Source organism: Polypterus senegalus, chromosome 14 (genome assembly GCF_016835505.1).
Source record: "Polypterus senegalus isolate Bchr_013 chromosome 14, ASM1683550v1, whole genome shotgun sequence".
Lineage (NCBI taxonomy): Eukaryota > Metazoa > Chordata > Cladistia > Polypteriformes > Polypteridae > Polypterus > Polypterus senegalus.
Window position 1 is genome coordinate 72,140,355 of NC_053167.1, and position 21,886 is coordinate 72,162,240.

A 21,886-nucleotide genomic window follows, 5' to 3' on the forward strand; every position below is an offset into this window, starting at 1 on the left:
GAAAACTCTTAATTAAAACCTCTTAATTCTTTATATTCATATATCCTAGTAGTATATCCTCCAATAATGCAGTATTCACAGTCTCAAGGCTACAGTGAAAAATGTATAGCTGTAAAATTACATACTTTATTCTTGCATTTGAAGTACAGTACCTACTGCTTTGGAAATTAATAGGTAATGTAACGGTAATAACAGTCTTTAAATATGAATAATTAATAAAACAAATTTACAATTCTAACCAGGGGGTGCTGCAGCGGCTGCTGAGCCCTTATGGGCAGTTCTTCCGTCACACCCAGAAGTGCTGCCGGAAGTGGAACAACAAGCATCTGGAGCACTTCCGGGTGCCTTATAAAGGGAGCCAGCAGCCACTACTCCAGGAGCCAGAGTCAGGTGGGAGAAGGCAAAGCATGCCAGGAGGAGTGGAGGAGAAAAAAGAGAAAGAAGAAGAAGAAGAAACTTGTGTTGTGCTGTGCTTTTGAACTGTGTTGTGCTTGTGGGAAACAGAGGAAAGTGTTGTAATAAACATAATGATATAAATGTTTTCTTAATTCTTTTTTAATAGTTTTATGTACATCTATTATAATGTGCATGGCAATAGGTTTTGAGGTACATAATATAAATAAGTCTAATCCCTGACTTTTAAGTGTATTTATCAGACTTATACATCTAATGCAGTCTTTTTACCTGTTTATGAGTAGAAAAATACTCGATCTACAATTTGGTACCTTCTTGGAAATATTCAGCACCCAGTTGTATTAATTTTTTACAAGATATCACAAAAGATTGAGAATGGAGTTTTATTTCAAAAATAAATCAACCACCTTAAAGCTGTACCTGTCAATACTGGAGCACATTCTTAAAAACTAAATAAGCCTACTGTGCTTTTCCAAAATTATGTTTCCTAACCATAATAATTTCAGACTATAAAAAAGTACAACACACAGCCTGTACTTGAAAGCCAGTCCTCTACAAAGCAAATAGACAGTGACAAAAGTACTTCCTTAAGTAGTGAAATATAAAATATAAATACAATTGCTACTCCATTCAAAAATGTAAGTTTTGGATCACAATAATGTTTCAAAGGCTACTATTACTTCTAAATATGTAGGTTTCAGAGAAAATGTAGTAAGAACGTACGGTATCATTCACTGATGGAAATGTTTTCAGCATCTCAATTGCAATAAAGTAAGAACAGCAGTTTTCAGTGGTAATGCTTGCCTCTATGGCCTGAAAAATCTTCTCTAGCAGATATGGCTTACTGCTCATTCCTTGTGCCTAGAAACACAAATCACACAATTTTAATCAACATAAAATAATTAAACAGTATAAATCACTGCAGTCATTCTGTTACTGATAAGCAATACTGAATAAATGAATCCTCTTGTAATACATCCATCATCATCAAGTATTTACTCTAGTCAGAGTGATGGTTACTCCTGTAATATTAAGTAGCATGTCTATAGGAGTAAACTGCAAAAATTATAAAATAGAAGTACAACAACTGACAGCTTAAGGTATATATGCTGTGTCTCAGGAGGAATTCTAAACTTTTTTTTTATTTGACATTGCTTGTACTGAAAAAGCTCAGCTGTGGCATAAAAAAACTGGATCATTTGAGAAAGGATACTAAACACACTAAACCTAGGTACTAGATCGAGTTACTTCATAATTACTACATGGTTGTTTGTTTTTATCCATTAAGATAATGTGTTCAGTAGGCTATAAATCAATCTACCTTAAGAAGATGATGGAAGCCTTCAGTTGATATAATCTCAGAGAAATGTGCCACAATGTAAGATATGCATTCATCCTGTAATTCAGCCCCCAGAGATAAAGCCTTCTCCGCCCACTTCACTCCAGGTAGACTGCAGATAAGCTGGTCACTTTCCATCAGAATGGAAACCACATTTTCCTGGTTCTAAAAAGCAATGCAGACAAAAAGCACTTACATGACTATATGCTAAATAATGAAGGAAGTTTGTTTATTGATTTTCCTTTAACAGTATAACTCCTTCTACAAGAAATTGCAAATAGAAACTCATATGTCTTTCTGTATTTATTTAACCAGCTATAGGCTGCAAAATAGTCAGCCACAGAAGCTTTCCTAGCCAGTCAAACTGGATGAAGTATACATTTTCTATATTTTTCTATATTGTGAAAATTCTATAAATATCCCCACATAAAGTGAAATAATCTTAAAAACAAACAAGGCAAAAAATTAAAGGGAAAAATTTATATTTTAGCATTTTAATCAATGCTTATTAATCTCCACTGTCCTAACTGTAGCATGCAAGATCATCATCTTGGGCCATCATCTCTATAATTAATGTAGTTCTCTTGAGCCTATTATTTTCACACTGAAGAGCTGCTTTATTAAATCTGCGAATTCCAATATGATCTAATTTCTGTCTTTAAACAGGACAGCTCCTAAATGTCTTTAATCGTGCATTAATTATTCCTATGGCTCCTTTAGGTTCAGTATAAAAATGTTAAAAAGAAAAAAAAATGCTACCTTACTATAGTATTGAGCAATTACATTCTATGAGGTTCTTGTATATCATATCATATTGACTAAGGCTAATACAACATGAAGTGCAAGTCCTTCAACAAAAGGAAACTTGTTAATATCCCCAACTACCAATCTAAGATAACAGTGATATGGCATATAAAGTCATTAGCATTACTATCCACATCATTAACATAAAGAAAATTAGCCAGAACCTAGAAATATGGCAGTCTTAATCATTCTATAACTAGACAATAATACAAAAATAGGATGGGACAATTTTTAAAATAACTATAAGCTATTTCAATTTATTTTGATAACTGTATAAATGTGCAATACAATGTAACATGTAGAAATACTGTATGAATATAAAATGCACTAAAACCATCAGAAAAGGCACTGCTAATATCAATAGATTACTACCAAAGCAAAATGACACCTTTTATTGGCTAACTAAAAAGATTACTATATGCAAGCTTTCAAGGCCAAAAGCTTGCATATTGTAATCTTGTTAGTTGGCCAATAAAAGGTGTCATTTTGCTTGACTTCTCACTACATTCATAATAGCTAGCACGGTACAACACCCTAGTACTACCAAAATATAAATAACCACTACAATTACAGCTTAATTACCAGTTCAGAAGCATATATAAAAACTAGTGTTCATGCTTGAAAACACAACAGTGCTTCCTGATGAAGTATGGGAATGTTTAATAACAATTAGTTAAATTTATACAGCTTTTTTAATTTACTAAAAGCACTTTACATAGACAGTGGAGTGCAACTTCAACCAACACCAATGTTTAACATCCACCTGGATCATGCGGTGGCAGCCATTTTTGTACCAGTAGTCTCACCACTTAGTGACATTAGGTGGTGAAGGAATAAGGGAAACGGGATGATTACGGGGCTAGAATGTCCAGGCTTTGGGAAACTCCCTACTCTTTCTGAAAAATGCCCAGGGATCATTATAACCACTGAGAGTCAGGACTTAAGATTTACATCTCATCTGAACGATGGTGCCAATTTTTATTATCTGTGTTGACACTAAATACTTTGTTGTTAACTGTGAAAATCCAATAAATAAATTGCAAATAAATATAATGTGTTTATACAGATATTCTACTAAAAAAAGCTTTTTGTGACTTGATTGTTTCTCTCTTAATTTTATCAAACAAGCATGGTTGTTCACTCAAGATGAAAAATATTTCAGTTTACATATACGTTCCTAAAATATCTAGTGAAACAAGCAATTTATTACTTTGGGGAGGGGGTCTGATGTGCATCTTTAAAGACAAAATATCAGCCACTACAATGTTAAGGAAGTGGATATGACATACTGTACTTGCTATTAGATATGCTTTATCAATGCTGAACCAGTGTTGGGCATTTTGAGTATTTTACTTATGGTGATCAGCACAAGCATTCAAGCATTCTGAGTTTCAATCCAATGTCTTGTTACTCTCTGTGGGGAGTTTGTTTTTCTTCCTAATATCTGTGTGTGTCTGCCACTCACACTCATAGTTCTTAAACTATGCAGGTACCAAATGTTGACTTAATTAAAACAACGGTTTAAAAATGTAAACTTTTCATATATCTTCTCAGCTGCAAAACATAAATGTTTTTCAAATATACAGTTTTGGGTGTCATTGTACCTGCAATTTGTAAGTGCTTCATACCAAAGAAAATTAAGGTAGCCGTGCAATAGGCCTTCAGCAATTTCCGATTTGATTTCTAAGCTCAGTAAAAATTACTATAAATATACATTTTTCTATGTCATAATTTGTTTTTCAAAATAATCAATAATTTTCTGTTTTTATTTTTAATTATCCAGATTAGTATTATGTAAAAGAGTAATAATCATAATTCCCAGTAAGCAATTGGTTTAAATAAATTAACTTCTAAAATAAATGTATTCTTAACACCAGAATAAATGGAAATGGTCATGTGGTCTAAACAGTGATTTTTTATGCTAAATTGGATTTTTAACTATACAGTGTAATGGTTATTGTATCGCATATACTTACAGTATAATTTTTGCACTCAAAAATTTATATTACTCAATAGGCCACTTTCCGTGTAGAAACAACTCTATAAAGTGCCTAGCAGTTCTTAGAATTTCTTCTTTGGAGTTTTTGAGGGAACAGTTATGATCAGGACTGCTCCATGCTAGATTCATTTGTTGTTTAACAAAGCACTGTGCTTTAGGAAAATGAGCCTTGAAAAAATTGTGCATAAACCTACTTACAACAAGAAAATAATAGCTGTCTTGCAGAAAACATTCTATTAAGCTGAGTGTAGGGGGCTCAAACATTTGCTCCTGTTTAACTATAATAGAATTGTTGTAGATTTATGAATACATTTTACGCATGCCTACTATAATTTTGTTGTTTTACTTATCACACTTAAAATTCTGCTTTTCCTTCAATGTTCTTCCAGAGTACTCAGTCTAAAATATCTAATAGAGATGTGGGGATTGCTGACGCTGCTGTAGGATGCATGTTAGTTACACCCATGTCTGCATATTCTTTTTCACTGCTACTTAGAAAGAAGGGTCACAGCAAATCCAATGAAATAATACAAAACTGAAAATATAACTTAACTAATAAAATACAATAGTCTTACATAAAAAGACACTATTATACATTTCATGTCTTACAGACTGAGGGCAAATATGATTCTTCTATTGTAATTAAACCTGTGATTCAACAAAGAACAGAAAACAGCCACAGACTAATAGAGGCCAGTTGTGAATAGCTGGTATATACTGATAGCCAATTAAAATGCAACATTTCTATCCCTGTCCATAACAGCTGCATTTTCTTCCAGCAAAGTAATTTTTCATTTTTTAATCAAGTTATGGACTTAAGAGTGAATTCAGATGTCACATACATTTTTGTTTTTATTAGTCTGTGTAATGCAATTTGTATAAAAAAAAACATTTCACCTTTTCACACCATACAGACACTTTCTGCTTTAATAATAAGATGAAATATTTCAATACAACAAAGCATGCATGTACATATCATAAACATAGATACATATATAGTGTGAAGCAGATTATTAATTATATAAAATCTTTACAAGTCTATGTGACAACCCAAAGCTATACAAGCAATGACCTGTGCTTTTACCTTATTAAAAAAGGTAAATTTGTAGGACTCAGCATATGATATGTGATAACGTTTTAACCTTGCCACAAAAAGTAACAGATAAACAATATTTGAACACATTATTCAAAAAATCTATAAGCTTGTCTTACCACAGAAATGCATGTTTTTTTTAATAATATAGAAATAAAACATATTACCACTTCAATGCCTCAAAGCACAAAAGTAAATATAGGTACAATGTAATAGCCATTTCCCAGTTATTTAGGTCATGTTAATTTGACAGAAGTATTTTCTTAGTTATATTAAATGTTTGCCTATAAATTAGTGCTTTGCATATGGGAGGTTCTTACAGTCCCCACAAGCTGAATTGAATCGGTATATTCTGACTCTTTCTTGTCCCTCTAACCATAGATTATTCTCAGTTAGTGATCTAAGTTGCCATAGGTAAGGCTTGGAAGGCACATGGTTTCAAACTGTGCCCTAACATGCTCAGTTGTATGTGCAGAGCCGTATGCTTAGAACGTATTGAATGTGAAGTAAAGCACAGCGAAATTACTCATCATTAAGTATAGAAACAATTGAAGTTTAACAAGAAGAAACATATTTCCTTTTTTCCCCTTTATTCTATGTATATAACAACTTTTCTCTACTCTTGTGTGGACTATTTGCTTAGAATTTTCACTAAATGTTTTTAAAATAAACCTTTTTTGGACTGAGAGATTTCCTTTGGTACACATTTGAACCATGCTTGATCCTACCTTACCAGCAGCTACATACATGTTTAGTATGGAACAGATTAAATAAAATGTCTACAAGACTAGTTACATAAAAAAGTAGCCGATGTTTTACAATAATTCAGTATATTAGTACGGAACACCACCACCTGTTTGTGACTCCCATTCTTATTTGAATATCATAATTTTTTATAGGTTAGACACAGATTTTTCTGATAATTTTAAAAACACACACAAAAAAAACAAGCAAGCAAGATTTTACAGAATTTAACAAACCTGATCCTTTACATGATTTCTTTTTAACATTTAATTTCCACTTTTTCAGCTCTTCTCTTCAGCTTCCTAAAATGTAGACAACTCACAACCCTTCTAATTAATCTCCATTTCTATGGCTTGATCCTTATGTGGGTAGTAAGCTTAGCATGGGCAATAAATACCAATAAATATTTTTTTCAGGAAGTCCTAGAAATTCTTTTTGTATACGAGAGCTGTTAGGACCCTGTTTGAACTCAAATTTGCAAAATCATCCGATGCAACCCTGGGGTGATGTGTCAGGCCTATCCCTTTTCTTCTACCCGTTCTTTTCAGCTCTGCCCTCCATTGCCTCCTATTCTCAATTAAAGAACTTGATTTGATCTCTTTGTTTTAAAGATATTTGTGGAGTGGTAGAAAAAGCACAAAGCACTGTTAAATAAAAGGAACTGAGGAACTAGCATTTGTGTAATGTAACATTGGCTAGCTACCTGAAAGTAAAGTTTTGTTATGTTTCCCAAAACATGTGGTTACCATTGTTATTGCAATTGTTTCTACTTTACCTACTGCCAAATCCAGTCAATCAAATCATGAGTTAATAGTGTGACAGGAGAAGTTAAACTGGGATGAGCAATTACATAAGACATGGCCACAGCTGACAAGATGCAGTATCCCTACCTCCTATTAAACTGTGCTACAATCTTTACTTCTCCAATAGTATCTTTGAGCAAGGATTAAAAGCATAATACTGGCAGTAACATGCTTATCATATCTTAAATCTTATCTTAAAAGATGAATGATACACTTCATTAGAATATAGGATTCAAAACATTTATAAGCCTTTTAAGGTTTATTATCAATCTAAATAGCTAATTACGTATTATGAACCATAGTTTTACTACATATATGTGATTATATCCTTAAATTTCAAAATTAAACATAAGTATGACTGCCAAGCAGCAGGTTAGGACGTTTAAAAGTTTCTATTAAAGAAAAAGAGGTACAGTAGTAGTAACAAAACTATAATAAAAAAAAAAAAATATTGATTGGTGATAATACTATAATTAATTGAATGTACAATATCACAGTGCCCTGTGATGGGCTGGCGCCCTGCCCGGGGTTTGTTCCTGCCTTGCGCCCTGTGCTGGCTGGGACTGGCTCCAGCAGACCCCCCCGTGACCCTGTGTTAGGATATAGTGGGTAGGATAATGACTGGCTGACTGACAATATTGCATATTAGTATTATGAATTTGTTATTTAATATATGGTACTGTTCAGATCATATGCATATTTATAATTTGTTTGACTGTACATTGTGTTATTTGGGAATGAACATTGTATTTACAATTCTAGTTTCTCAGTTGTGTACAAAAAACACAAATACTATAGTATTATCTTCTACCATGAATTACTGAATTAAAATATTGTTATCTCTACCTTTGCTTTTGTTTAATAGAAACATAAGAAATCCTAATCTGGTCTTTTGAGTTATTTGATAATACTGCAGGTTCTGTTTTCTCCAAAAAAAAGGTGTTTATATACCATGATAAATATTGCCATCTACCTAGCTAAAGAATTATTCACAAATTAATCAGTGATTACATAAAATGGATGACAAATGCTACAGCCTGCTTATTATGACAGAAGCTGCAGGCAGAGTGGAAGCCGCAGAACACCAACACCAAAAATATATTAAATCTATAGTGGTTTAGCACTACTATAGAGAATGAATGCAAAATAGTTTAGGGAGTTTTACCTAAAGAATATTTGGCTGTTGTGTAGGAATACATTAATTGAAAGGAAAACAATTTCAGTATTGTCTGATACCATGAGCTGAAAATCCCTGCCCTAAAATGACCCAATCTATATATGGAACACATTAAATGTCTGCTTTTTATAAATTTGAATACATAATTATTATTTAGAAAAACACTTTAGTTAATGAAGATATTACCATTTATATTGTTTAGATAATAACCATTTATACAGGATCTTACAGAAGGTGTAAGATAAAAATCAACATATATTGTGTGCATTAAGGGAAAACCTGGCCTCTATTAGAATATTTAAATATGTATTGTACTTATTAAAAACTATAAAGAAAAAATCCATATTTATTTAAATACAGTACAGTATATACAGAACATTTTTAATTAATAGGACTTAGTTTTATTTTAGGGCGGCATGGTGGCTCAGTGGGTATCGCTGCTGCCTCGCAGTTAAGACACCCGGGTTCATTTCCCGGGTCCTCCCTGCATGGAGTTTGCATGTTCTCCCCGTGTCTACATGGGTTCCCTCCCATAGTCCAAAGACATGCAGGTTAGGTGCATTGGCAATCCTAAATTGTCCCTAGTGTGTGCTTGGTGTGTGTGTGTGCATGCCCTGCGGTGGACTGGCACCCTGCCTGGGGTTTGTTTCCTGCCTTGTGCCCTGTGATGGCTTGGATTGGCTCCAGCAGACCCCCGTGACCCTGTGTTAAAATATAGCGGGTTGGATAATGGATGGATAGTTTGATTTTATGAGTTATTCTCAAATGGAATCTTAGTGAAACTGTAAAAAGACAATAACTCTAAACAAGCAAAACTACACTTATCATCCCCACCTCACCCTGTTCCACCTCTTGGGCTTCAATGTCACTACAAACAGCGGTTTACTCTAAAATATGAGCCATAAGGAGCCCAATAGAATGCAAATATGAAAATGATTACATTACTTAAAACAGCAAGGTGTATAGCTGTAGATTTACAGAGCTTTGCTATTACAGATTTGGTTTCCTTCTCATAATCAGCAAGTATATTTAAACTGTTTTCAGCCATACTGTACATAACATGCATTTTTAAAAGAATAGCAGCAAAATATCTGGCAAAAATCATGGAAACAATAGCACATTTGTTGAAGACTCAAGTAACCCCTCTTATGGATTAATTTTATCTCAAATGCAATGCACCCTGCAGTGCTCACTTTAAATAAGCACAGCAATTTCTGAACCAACAGAAATTATTTAATATCCTGCAGTATTAAAGGTGAACTTGTTGAAACTAATAAACATGCTCTCAACATTATGACATAAATCAATGAATAAATCCATCTGTATGTAACCTAGTTTAGTTTTTCTATGATGCTTTAGGCAGCATTAGTCAGGATGACCTGGTTTTTAAGTTAATAATTGCCATGTATTTCATTCAGACAAAAAAAACATATATAGACATTACTGCATTTTTATTGGAATATTTCTACTGTTTACATAGTATTTAATTAATGTCAAAACAACACAGATGAAGCTTTAAGAAAATAAAAAATACCTAAAACTATATATTATTTCTATATTACTTCAAAAATGACAATGTTTCAGTTACACAGTATATAATTTCACAGTTCAAGTACTGCATTTCCAGACTCTACATGAATAAAGCATGTTTCTAAAAGGAATTGAAAACCAGAAGGAAAACAGACCAATTATTATCTTCACAGTTTACTTGGAATTGTCAGTGCATTCATTGTTTGAAATAATTAACCTCTCCATTACTTGCAAAATGAGCGTCATTTCTAATTCAGTTTGTTACATTTTCCTCCACGGTTTAAAAAACAGAGAACTAGTAGAATTGAGCATTCAGAAATAAAGTGAATAAATTCAACATTTTAAGAAATCAGAGTACCAAATCACACATGGCACTTAACAACAAACATACCATGGACTGGGTGACAGAACACAGGCAAGCTCTTTGCATCTCCATTGGAAGGAATGCAAAATTTCTTCCAGACCAGCACTTCAAGAAATATTTTGCAACCCACCTAAACAGAAAAATAATTTGGTTTACAATGTATTAAATACAAAACAAAGATAGACCGTCTATATTTGAAACCACCTAAACTCATATTTAAAGTGGTTGATTATAGAATAAGACTGCTAAAGATTTTACTGACCCCAAAAGAGAACTAAAGAAGTTCATATTATTTAAAGAATTGCAATAGTGGTGACTTGTGAATAATTATGATAATTTATTTCTCATTCATTATGAAGTTATTACTCTAGGTAAAAATTTAGTGAATGTTCTGTATCAATAAACAACAAAAACAGCATTCATTTCTATAACACGTTTTCATAAAAAATATGTAGCTCAGTGTTTTGAAGTTAGGAAACATTAAAATTACAAAAGACAAATAAATAAAATAAAACAAACAAAATAAAGTGCATATTTTTTTATATTTGCAAACTACATATTTTTTTATTTGTGACAAAAGAGCATGCCCAGGTCTTTCTCCATACTCTGAATATGTCAAATAAAACTAAAAAAAAATCATCCAAATACTGTATATTTTTATTCTTATTATACAAAGAAAGGATGATCAGAGAGGGATCTTATAGTAAAAAAAAGATAACAATAAAGATTAATTGACATCTTCATTCCTACTTGGTCTTTCCCCAGACTGTCTGAAATGATGTCTTCCTCACTTTCTATCAGATTATCTGAAACGTTTTCTTCTCACAATGAAATTCTCACATTCACATCCTGATTTGACTCTAAACTGCAATAGCAAGGACCGAGGAGTGATATTTAAACCCTGTTCAAAAAATGATTTAAGACCTCCACTTGCAGGGTAGATTTGAGTCCCTAAAAGGTATCAGTAAATGTATTGTTTCAAATGTCAATTATACAAGTAAGTTCAGTTTAAGCACTAACGTTCTGGTCAACACCAGTTACTACATAAAAAGAGCAGAAATTAGTCACATAAATAAAAATAATTTTAAAAAAAGAAAATATTTAGACTTACCAATTAATTGGATTCCTTGGCCTGTTTACACGTGCTGAGCTCATCTATCTGTGGTTTGTACTGTATGTTGTGACTTTATACTGTATGCATGCGTTTGAGTGTTTCATTATACGTCGGCTTTGAGTGGGGCTAAGAATGAAGTTCAGATGAGAAAATATTTTCTCACACAAATATGCAAGGCCAAAGGCAGCAAGCAATGCAAATGATGCAACCTTTTTTTAGACAAATATTTTTTTTTTCTGAAAGAGATGCAGGCCCATACAGTGTACCTTGCAAATACACACTTTATTCTACAAGGCAATTATATATCAAAGTGTAGATTCCTGTTTAAGAAAAGTGTCTGTAAGTGTTGCTTTGTCCTAATTCTTCTTCTTATTATTAGATTAGCTGAACAAAGTATGAAAACCTTGTGATGGCTGGTCTTTTTTGCTTTGCACCCTCCCACACCATAACCTATTGTCTATGGAGGAGGTGCAAAAGCTTTAAATTTGTAAAAAATTTTGATGTCCGGTTTTCAATGGATTTCAGCGTTTTAGGATCCCCCGATACCGAAAACATCAATATCTTGATGATGGGTGTGTGTCTCTGTGTGTGTATGTGTCTGTGTGTCACATTTTCTTGAGGACAGTCTAGAGCTAAAATGGCTGGATGGAAAAATACAAAACTCGAAATTTACACCTATTAGGTAATGATGATGTGCTGATTCACTTTTGAGGCAAATCGTGCAAGTGAAGTGGGCACCCTAGAGGAACCCTCAAATACCGTAATTCTGCAATTAATTATGAATTCTTCTCATCAATTGCTTTCATAATGACCTTTTCTATGATCAGAAAGATCAGCATCAGAGTGGTAAACAATTACTGAAATGATATAGAATAGCTCAAGTAACTTGGTTCCTAAGGCATAAAGCCTACTGATCCATTTTTTTAGTTTTAGTTTAGTTTAAATTTAAGAAATATTAAAGTTCTTATCAGTGGAATGTAAAGTTGCTATTTGATGCATTGTTAAAAAAAAAAAAGAGGTAAGATAAAAGATTTTACATTTTGTTGAAAAACTGTACATTTTGTAAGTAAAATAATCCCTAACAAATATGAAAATGACTTTGGAAAATCCACACAAACACTGGTAATATATGTAATGCGCACACTTTTGAAATGTGATCTTTTACTGTTTCAACACCTACTCAAATGATACAAATCACTGGTGTAGGAACCCACACCTGTCCACTTCATAATGCCAAAATCTGGTAAAGTGAGGGAAGAAATGAATAGGGAGAAAGTAGATATATGTAGAAAACAGAAGGAAACATGTAAGGATCTAAAAAGTAGCCATGGAAGAAAGAAGATTTTCTGTCAGTGGAACAATAAAGACTTTGTTGAGGTGAGTGTGTATAGGGCTGAAATACATTTTTGAAGCTTTAAAGATAATTGGCAATAAATAATTAAGATATTAAGTCACAGTAAAAGAAAAACAAAATAGTACTGATGAAAGAAACATTTTTTTGGAACATGCTGTTATTAGTCACATTTGGCGTAGCTTGGCAGAGTATACTGTACTGCATGAAAACATGAATGGATTTATTATATTTAAAAGTTAGGTATTTTTAACATTCAGATTATTATTTTAAAACTGTTGTGTCTTTATTTCTCTTCAGACATCTGCATCAAGTATCTCTTTTGTAAGCAGTACTGCTTATGACATCAAAACTGTATAATATAGTGCAGTGCCAGAACAGAAGTAGAAACAAAAATAATAACAGGCAGCATAATTTTAACAAACAAAATAACATTTTGTTTGCTTAAAATCAAAGCAGAACATTCAGATAACATACTGCACTTAGGCATTCACCTATTTATTGCCTTGCCTCTGTAATTTTGTAGATTCTCTGCAGTTTCTCTCCAGGAATGAACTCATATTTGTGTTAACAGTCCACACAGTATGTTATGCTGATTGACAACAGCTGCTATACAGGCAAGCTAAAGCCTGTCATCTCAGCCCATCAAAGATTATTAAAACTAGTTATTAAATAGATATACTCAAGCCATATTCTATTTGATGAAATTACTCAGTGCAAAAACCTCAAAAGAAAAACAAAAAGACAGCAAACACAGTGAGCCTTGAGAAAAAAATCACTTCTCTGCATCATGTCTCAAAAGCTCTTGTGTGATAACAGAAACAATGGACATTTAATACTAAAAAAAAGTAAAGTTTAACCCACCTGAGGCACAAATTATACAAACATTCAAGGTTAAACAAATGGGAGATGGAAAGGCACTCTAAAACAGACTGTTGTGTACCAGGAATTGGCTGAAAAAGGCAAACATACAAGAATTACAGTGTAAATAAGTTACTCTTTTTTCATAACATTGTACTTGCAGTGATTCACATTAAATTAGTTCCTTCCTAGTATATGCAAATTATAATACTTTCATTTAAATAAACACAGAATAATAAAACAGGAAAAACAGAAAGAAGAATACAACACTAGTAAGCTTCACTCACTAGTAAGATGCAACAAGTCTCACTAAAAAAAACTCACAGGCTTCTCAAGCAGTGTATTTTTTGTTATTGTTTACAGCAAGAAACACACTGAACTAATCCTCAGGAAACGAGTATACTCCTGTGAGTACCATCAACTAGTTTCCAACTGTTCCAAAAGTGATTCCTTATTTACTCTAGGAAAAGTAATCATGTGGATGCCCTAAGTACAGGACAGGACGAGATGGGACAAAGAGTCATAGCCTCAGGTGCACAGACCCTGGAGACTCAAACTGGTAGTAACAGAGTGTAATGAACACCTAAAACACAGAGCTCTGCTGGCAAGTTTAGATCTTATATTGACAATAATTTTAACACTGACTTGGAAGCCTGAGTCTATGAGGACCCTGATCAAGATCTCAGTAACGAACTGTTGCAAAGACTTGTGATTGAGTACTGATTGATGCCTGTTACAGCAGCAACCTTAGTACCTGTTGGTAACAACCAACTACTGGAGAAGCCACCAATATTAAAGAAAGTCCATCTAAGGAAAGATCAAGCATCAGACTAAATATGAGTAACTTATTGTAATATGGCGTGAAATAAATTCCTACAAACCATTATGATTCAGCATGGAAAAATGTGACATCTGCAGGGAGGGGTGGGAATTGCAAGAATAAATTATAATAATAACACTATGACACACTATTAATCCAATACTTAGGTTATGATACAATACTGTGGTAATATTTTATGCTTTAAAATGTCATTAAGTTCTAGAATATACTGAAATATATTAATATATTTTTATTTGACTGAAGGTAAAGTTCAAATAATTTCAACTGTTAGCTTTAAGCAAACAATTTTCTAACTGTAAAAACTGATTTCACATTTCTCAGCCATCACCAAAGAAAGACGGGAATATTGTTGTGGTATACACTGTAGCACACACACACTGACACAATTTATACGTTCAGCTTTAGGGGAATTCTTGTGTAACCTTTTATACATAAGCAAAACACTATTCAGTTCTCAATTATTGATATATGGTTCATTTTAATTAACCATCGGGATTTCCTGTAGTGCTTTGCATTCCCAAACAAAGCATTGGTGGTATCCTGCTCTGCAGACAAATGTGTTTTTCTCCGACTGCATCAGTTTGCACACAATAAATTCGAGGTTCGGTATAAATTTGCCTTCAAGCCCTCCCATTTGTTGAAGTTGGAAAGACTGGCTAGGTTAATAGTGTGCTTCAGTACACGATTTTAATATGACAATGCTTACAAATTTCATGATTCATAAGATTTTTCTTTGCTATAACAATGCAAAAACCAAAATCACCCCAAACCTCTAACGTAAACATGGCTGCAGAATTTGGTACTATAGTCTCTGCAGTTATGACAACATGTGGGGTACACTGTATGTCGGAGTGAATTTTTTATAAGATTCCTGCACCCAATGCAAATATGCCTGCCAGTTTAACTTGGTTTCAGAGTATTGATCACATATTAGGCAAAAGAATTATTGTATTAATTTATTCTATTTTTTTCCCCATCTCAATCATAAAAAACAGTCTGACTTTGAATTGGAGATGTAACTTTAAGTAACTGCTAAGTCTTTAGGAAGCCTAATTCTGTAGCTTTAACTCTAACCACACATACATGTGGACAAATACAGGGTGCAGCAGAAATAACTCTCCCACATTTCGAAAAATCACTGTGGGGTCCCCAAAGCAGGTAGAGGGGTGTGGTCCATTCCATTAGGTATGGTACATAATAAAGTTTTCAGTCGTCACAATGCCGTGGTCAGGTGAGCATCGAGGCTTTGTAGTGGAGGCTTTTTTCAAAAATGGCGAATCAGTAGCTGCCACGCAGAGAGTGTTTCGCACACAGTTCGGTTTACATGCTAATGAAAGTGTTCCAGACCGAAAAATGATTTTGCTGTGGGTTCAAAGAGTAAGAGTAAGGTTTTCAAACATCGTCCTCGGTACTTGGACCAACTAAAGGAGGCTATTCAAGAAGAAATTAAAGGAATTTCGCCCGACATGTTAGTAAGAGTGATGAAAAACTTCCAAGAACGGCTCCAAATGTTCATCAGCCATCAAGGCCACCATTTGGACGATTTTATTTTTAAAACTTAAAATAAAAAAAAACTTTTTATATCTAGATTTGCAAAATAAAACGTTTTTGGTGATACCTCATAGCATTTTTCTTCAATCCCCCTTTGAAATGTGGAGTTATTTCTGCCGCACCATGTAGTACAACATGAGTGCGAAACAATGGACCAACTCTTTATCCTTTTATGGATATTTCAGATGACATGCGAGTCTGACAAACCCTTTTATGCTTATTTTGTGGACTTTAGGAAAATCTGTGACTGAGTAAGAGAGCTTAAGAGAAAAATTAAAAAGTAAAGGAATGAGGGGACAACTTTGTCTGGCATCTTTATATAGTCAAAAAAGTTGAGAAATATTTGAATTTCTGAGAAGGGCGGAAGAAGGAGAAGAGTAAAGAGTTGTAGCCATATTTACAAACTATCGTCTGAATCCAATCTTCTCCAAGACCTGTCACTGAAAAGACCAATTCATCCAAAGGCCTTCTTTGCATTGAGTAAGAAGAGAGCAGCAGGGCGTGATATAGCTGGAGCAGCATCCATAATACGTAGGCGGCAGATATTATCTGAAGTCTGATGAGATTTAATAAATCTGACTGGGGTGAATTGATTTATGAACCATGATCTGCAGGCCACATGTAATTGCCTTAACCAGCAATTTAATGTCCCGAATCCATTAGTGTTAGAGAATGATAGTTAGAACACTCGGAATGTTCCTTGCCTGGTTAAAGAAGAAATATAACTGCAGCTTGTTTAATGATGAAGTTTAATTTAGTGATTTTTTTTTTTTATTTCTTCCAATCAGTATTTATTAACTCTTTGTAACACTGAATTCTGCGATACTTCGTTTTAGGAGTTAACATTCTGGGCACCCAACAGGCACAGGTTTTTGTCATAGTTAAAAGGCATATGGCTGTCCAGTGTTAAAAATTTGATGGCAGCAAAATACTTGAAATGTGGTTTTCAGAATTCATGTTGACACTGTTCTGAAACAAGAAAAATACACTATAACCTACAGATGATAGAAACTTGTAATGTATATATTTCAAAGTATACAAGCTAGTCTTTGGTTTTTTTACAGCAACAACCAGAGAGACATGTTGATGACTGATTACTTACTGATTATTCTCCATCGGAGACAGTTACATGAAGCCAAAAAGAGAGTCCTATACAGGCTTGCTGTGTTTGCACTCGTTATACAGTAAAGCAGTTGACATTTCATTTCTGTGTCTCCAGTTAAAGGAGTACTTAAGGTAGACTGGGTATGTAATAAGAATAAGAGTAAGAATAAGAGTACCTGTAGTCATTTCCATTGGAAATATTACTAGGCATAGCTCGCTCAAAGGAGGTGAAAAGTCAAACTCAGGGCCCCCTTCAGTGGGGTAATTGGGGCTGGGGGGTTGATAATCATAATAAAGGTACATATTCTAATGCATAGGAAGCAAACCTGGATGAGAACTAGTCATCCAAAACTAGAACATTTTACACCATTGACAATTTTCACGATTAAAAATGTCAGAGAAAGTTAACTTCAAATAGTATTATTATGTTCTACATACAGCATCATAACTACACTTATTTAAAAAAAAAAAGCAAAGTAGTACCTTCTGGAAAAAACGGCAGTAGTCTCTCTTTAAATATAATACTGCTACTTCTTTCAGACCATCTAAACCAAACATGTCTGCGACACTCAGCACCTGGCTGGGAAAGGAAAAAAAAACAAATATGTGGTAATTCTATACTGTAAATCTAATTAATAGAATACTTTTCTATAAACATAGTTTATAAAAACCTTACCTGCCATGTCACCTTAAAATATAAACATGGATGATGCAAATAATAAAAAAAATGACAACTTAATTTTTAAGTGTTACTCTCATAGACTGAATTTAAGTATCATCATAAAGGTTGAAGGTTATGGCACTGAAAACTGATTGAAGCCCATGTATTCTGAGGCTATTTTGAAGGCTACTCTTGTTTTTCCTATCCTCACTTTTACATCCCCATCTGTCCCACCAATCTTGTAAATATTCCTAAAGTATTTTAAAAAGTCTTGTCTGCTAAAAGTACCCCTTCTAGCACAGTGGACCTCACTAAAGGTATGTACCTATAGGATTTTTGTGTTTTCTTTGAAGATCTGTAGTTCCACCTGGCTAGATTTTTTACTTAATTCAGAGGTGTTGTCGTGTGTTTGTAACTGGTGTATATGACAGAAGTGCCATCTCATCCACATAATCAAAATCATCTAGTCAACTGTATACATTTAAATTCAATTCTGCCTCTTTTACCCTTTGTAATACTTTTCATAACCCACTCTGTGACAAGCAAGAACAAGAACATTAACAACAAGCAACCCTGTTTTATACTTGCCTCTAGCTCTAATTTCTGTTACTTTTCCATTTGCTACTAAAGACTTTCTCATAATCCACAATATTTAGAAAGGGTTGAGAGTTCCATTTGATTGTTCAATAATTATTCTCAGTGTGTCTACCTGATCAGTACATGGTCACTTCCCCATGAAGCAGGCTTATTTCTCTCTTAGTTTATAATCTATTGGTCCCTTCACTTTTTCTACAATTACTTTGTTAACAACTTTGCCTGCCGTCCTCAGTGAAACCTCTATAACTGGAACACCTCCTTAGCGAAGAAGGCACAACAGCGTCTCCACTTCCTTCAGTGGCTGAAGAAGGCAAGACTACCTCCCCACATTCTCATCACATTCTATAAGGGCATCATGAAATTCATTCTGACCAGCTACATGACTGTCTTGTTTAGGAACTGCAGTGTCTCTAACCATACAGTCCTACAAAGGATAGTGCACACAGCAGAAAAGAATGTTGGAACCTCTCTGTCCTCCATTAAAGACATGTTTATAAAGTGTTTCCTTTAGCTAATCTTTTAGCATTGTGAGGGAAAGCTACCATCCCTCCCACAGTCTCTTTATGCCATTTCCATCTGACAGAAGATACTGTAGCATCCAAACCAGTTCTTCCAGGTTCTGCAACAGCTACTACTCCTTGGCTGTCTGAACTCTGTGCTGTGGTCCTACCCTCAGGTCTGCTCCAAATAGCTTATTTATTTGCAGTACATTTATTACACTTGTTACTATTGCTTTCTATTAGTTTAGTTGTTTAGTTGTCTATTAGTTGTTTTTGTTAATTATTACTATTTATTTCAAATTATTACTATCAATTCACTTACCTATTTTTTTTTAATCTATTTTTAGTACAGTATAGTTATTTACCTGTCTTGCACTTGTTCTGTGTTTATGTATATGTTGCACAATCGTCCTTAGAAAATATTTTTTGCCACTGTATGTTGCAATATTTTGTATGGATGGTACAACAACAACAAAGTAACTTGACTTATTTGTTTGAGGTCTATTTAGCAATTCTTCTAAATATTAGACCCAACAGTTGAGTTGTTCTGTTTCTTACAGTAGTTTACCATATTTATCTCTAAAACATGTCTCTTCTTCTTGTGATATTATTCAGTTGCTTTATATTTCTGTTTCTTGGGGCCTCTTCTTCTTTGTGTGAAAATCCATTTATGTAATTACTTTTATCTACTTCGGTATTTTTCTTTACTTTTATTAGCCACACAGTATTCTTCTTGCAACTTTACTTTTGTTGATCTTGCTCTGCTCTTATAATAACCGTCACTATTTTTCTCCTTTCTTTTATAATTCTACCAGTAACAGTGCACTGCACAATAGTGTGCAGTGAATACACTTGACTTGAGCATTCACAGTTTTCATACTCTTTCTCTGTACGTTTAGTATTCATTTTCTCAGAGGTTGATGCGCTTGCTGCTTCCTGAGCAGCTCTTCTTTTTTCCACCCTAGCGGTCCGCTTCTTCTCTTCTTTCGTTGGCATCTTTTCACTTTAAAAATGATTAAGTCAGTGTTTGTGTTGCAATTACTTAGTACGTTGTCTTTAATTTTTCACTTCATTCTGCCTCAAGAATGATTTAAGATATGAAGAGGAAGGGGAAGTGACGGTAAAGGTGGTAGGGATAAGAACGGCGCATGCACGGCTGCCCTGTTGGCCGCTGCCGAGAGTTGGATCTACAATAAAATGAAATCAAAATAAAAAGGGAAATAACCTTGGAAGTCAATCATCACCCCGAAAGCAGATAGTAGATGTCACGTAGTATATGTTGTAATAGACAGCTGCACAGTCAGGATGTCAGGGACGTGGAAGGACCAGGAGAGCGCCAATACCTCTCCCTGGACATGAGAGGGTGACGCAAAAAATGTTCCAAGAACAACATTTATTTATATAGCACATTTTCATACAAACAGTAGCTCAAAGTGCTTTACATAATAAAGAATAGAAAAACAAAAGAAACAATAAGAAAATAAAATAAGTCAACATTAATTAACATAGAATAAGAGTAAGGTCCAATGGCCAGGGTGGACAGAAAAAACAAAAAAAAACTCCAGGCGGCTGGAGAAAAAAATAAAATCTGTAGGGATTCCAGACCATTAGACTGCCCAGTCCCCTCTGGGTTCTAGGTAACATGGACTGCAGCACTTCCGCCACACCTGGAAGTGCTGCAGGAAGCTTGTCAAGAAGCACCTGGAGTACATCCAGGTACTGGATAAAAGGGGCCGCCTCACTCCATTCCGAAAGCCAGAGTTGGGAGGTAGTGTGACGGGGCATTGCGAGAGAGGAGAGCAGATGGCAGGAAAAGAAGAGTGTAAGCAGAGGACAGTGAGAGTTGTGTGCATTGAGCTGTGTTGGAAGAAGAGAAGAACAATAAATGTGTGTTTTGTCAAAGCTGTCTTGGTGTCTGTTCATGGTCGAGGCCGGTCTTCACAATGTGTACCAAATTTCAGGTCAATAGGTCAAACAATTTGCGAGCTACAGGTGATTTAAAATCCCAGACAGACAAACGAACAGCCACGGTAGCGTATTATATAAGAAGATAAGTTTCACTTAAGATATATTGCTTCTGTTAAGATATATTGCTTCTTTCTTCTCTTTCACTTATTCCTTTAAAAGCTATAAAAATATTTTGCTATCTGGTTAATAGGTTCAATTTTACATATTCATACTCCTGTATGAGATCATTTTGGGATCATTAGTTCTTTATTGAATTTTGATTTTCTTGTTTCCATTGCATTTTAACTGGATTTTCACTACAACATGATGGTTTGATGCTATATCAACACCTCTCTTGACTCAAACATCCTGTATTGCTCTATTGAATTTCTGGAAGTAACACATTTGATCTTTTCGGCTTTCTTTAATGTGACCTAGAGAATTCATTTTATGTATACTTTTAATAGGTCAAAACACACTCCCATCAACAACCAGATCAATTAATGCACACAAATCAACTAACTTTTCTCCATTATCATTCATCTCCACTAAACTATGTTTCCATATCACTTCTTCATAGCTTCTTCATGTGCATTAGTGTATTATGCACACTAATCTTTGCCATAAAATCTCATATGATGTTTAAATCCTTCTTCTTCCAACCATTTCTAATCTTGTGTTATTCATTAGTAAATATTTCTTTTATCTCTCTCTTGCCGTCTTTAGGTGATTCATAGTACTATATGACATTCCAACTGATTCACTGCTATAACATTCTAAAAGCTGCTGTAATAAAACCAGATTCTCTTGCTTCCCATCCAATCAGCACCTTCTGTGCTCATCTCCCCAACATCGATGAAACCTTTTTTGTATAGGGAGCACTCACCTCTTCATGTGCCGAGTACTGTAGTGGTTCCCCTGTGTTCAGTTTATATTGGTCTGACTGTGTCCATCTGGTCTTGCACAGCCATAACAATGGGAGTCTGTAAAGTCTCATCTCTATTGCCACCTAAGCCACCATCCCATTCTCAAATATTGTCCTTTTGTGCCACATTGTCTATCGTTTACATTTTTCTGGTTGATAGAAAGACA

The 21,886-nt window shown here is 34.3% G+C and overlaps 1 protein-coding gene across 1 annotated transcript in view; it reads right to left on the minus strand.

Moving 5' to 3' along the window:
• btbd8 (BTB domain containing 8) overlaps positions 1-21,886 on the minus strand; it is a 96,475-nt gene that overhangs the window by 32,967 nt on the left and 41,622 nt on the right. Inside the window, exons 9-13 of the mRNA XM_039734875.1 lie at positions 17,573-17,669; positions 13,597-13,685; positions 10,295-10,397; positions 1,736-1,918; positions 1,138-1,275 (exon numbers count right to left, since the gene is read on the minus strand). Of these exons, the coding sequence (XP_039590809.1) occupies positions 1,138-1,275; positions 1,736-1,918; positions 10,295-10,397; positions 13,597-13,685; positions 17,573-17,669 (610 nt within the window). The remainder of the gene's footprint in view (positions 1-1,137; positions 1,276-1,735; positions 1,919-10,294; positions 10,398-13,596; positions 13,686-17,572; positions 17,670-21,886) is intronic.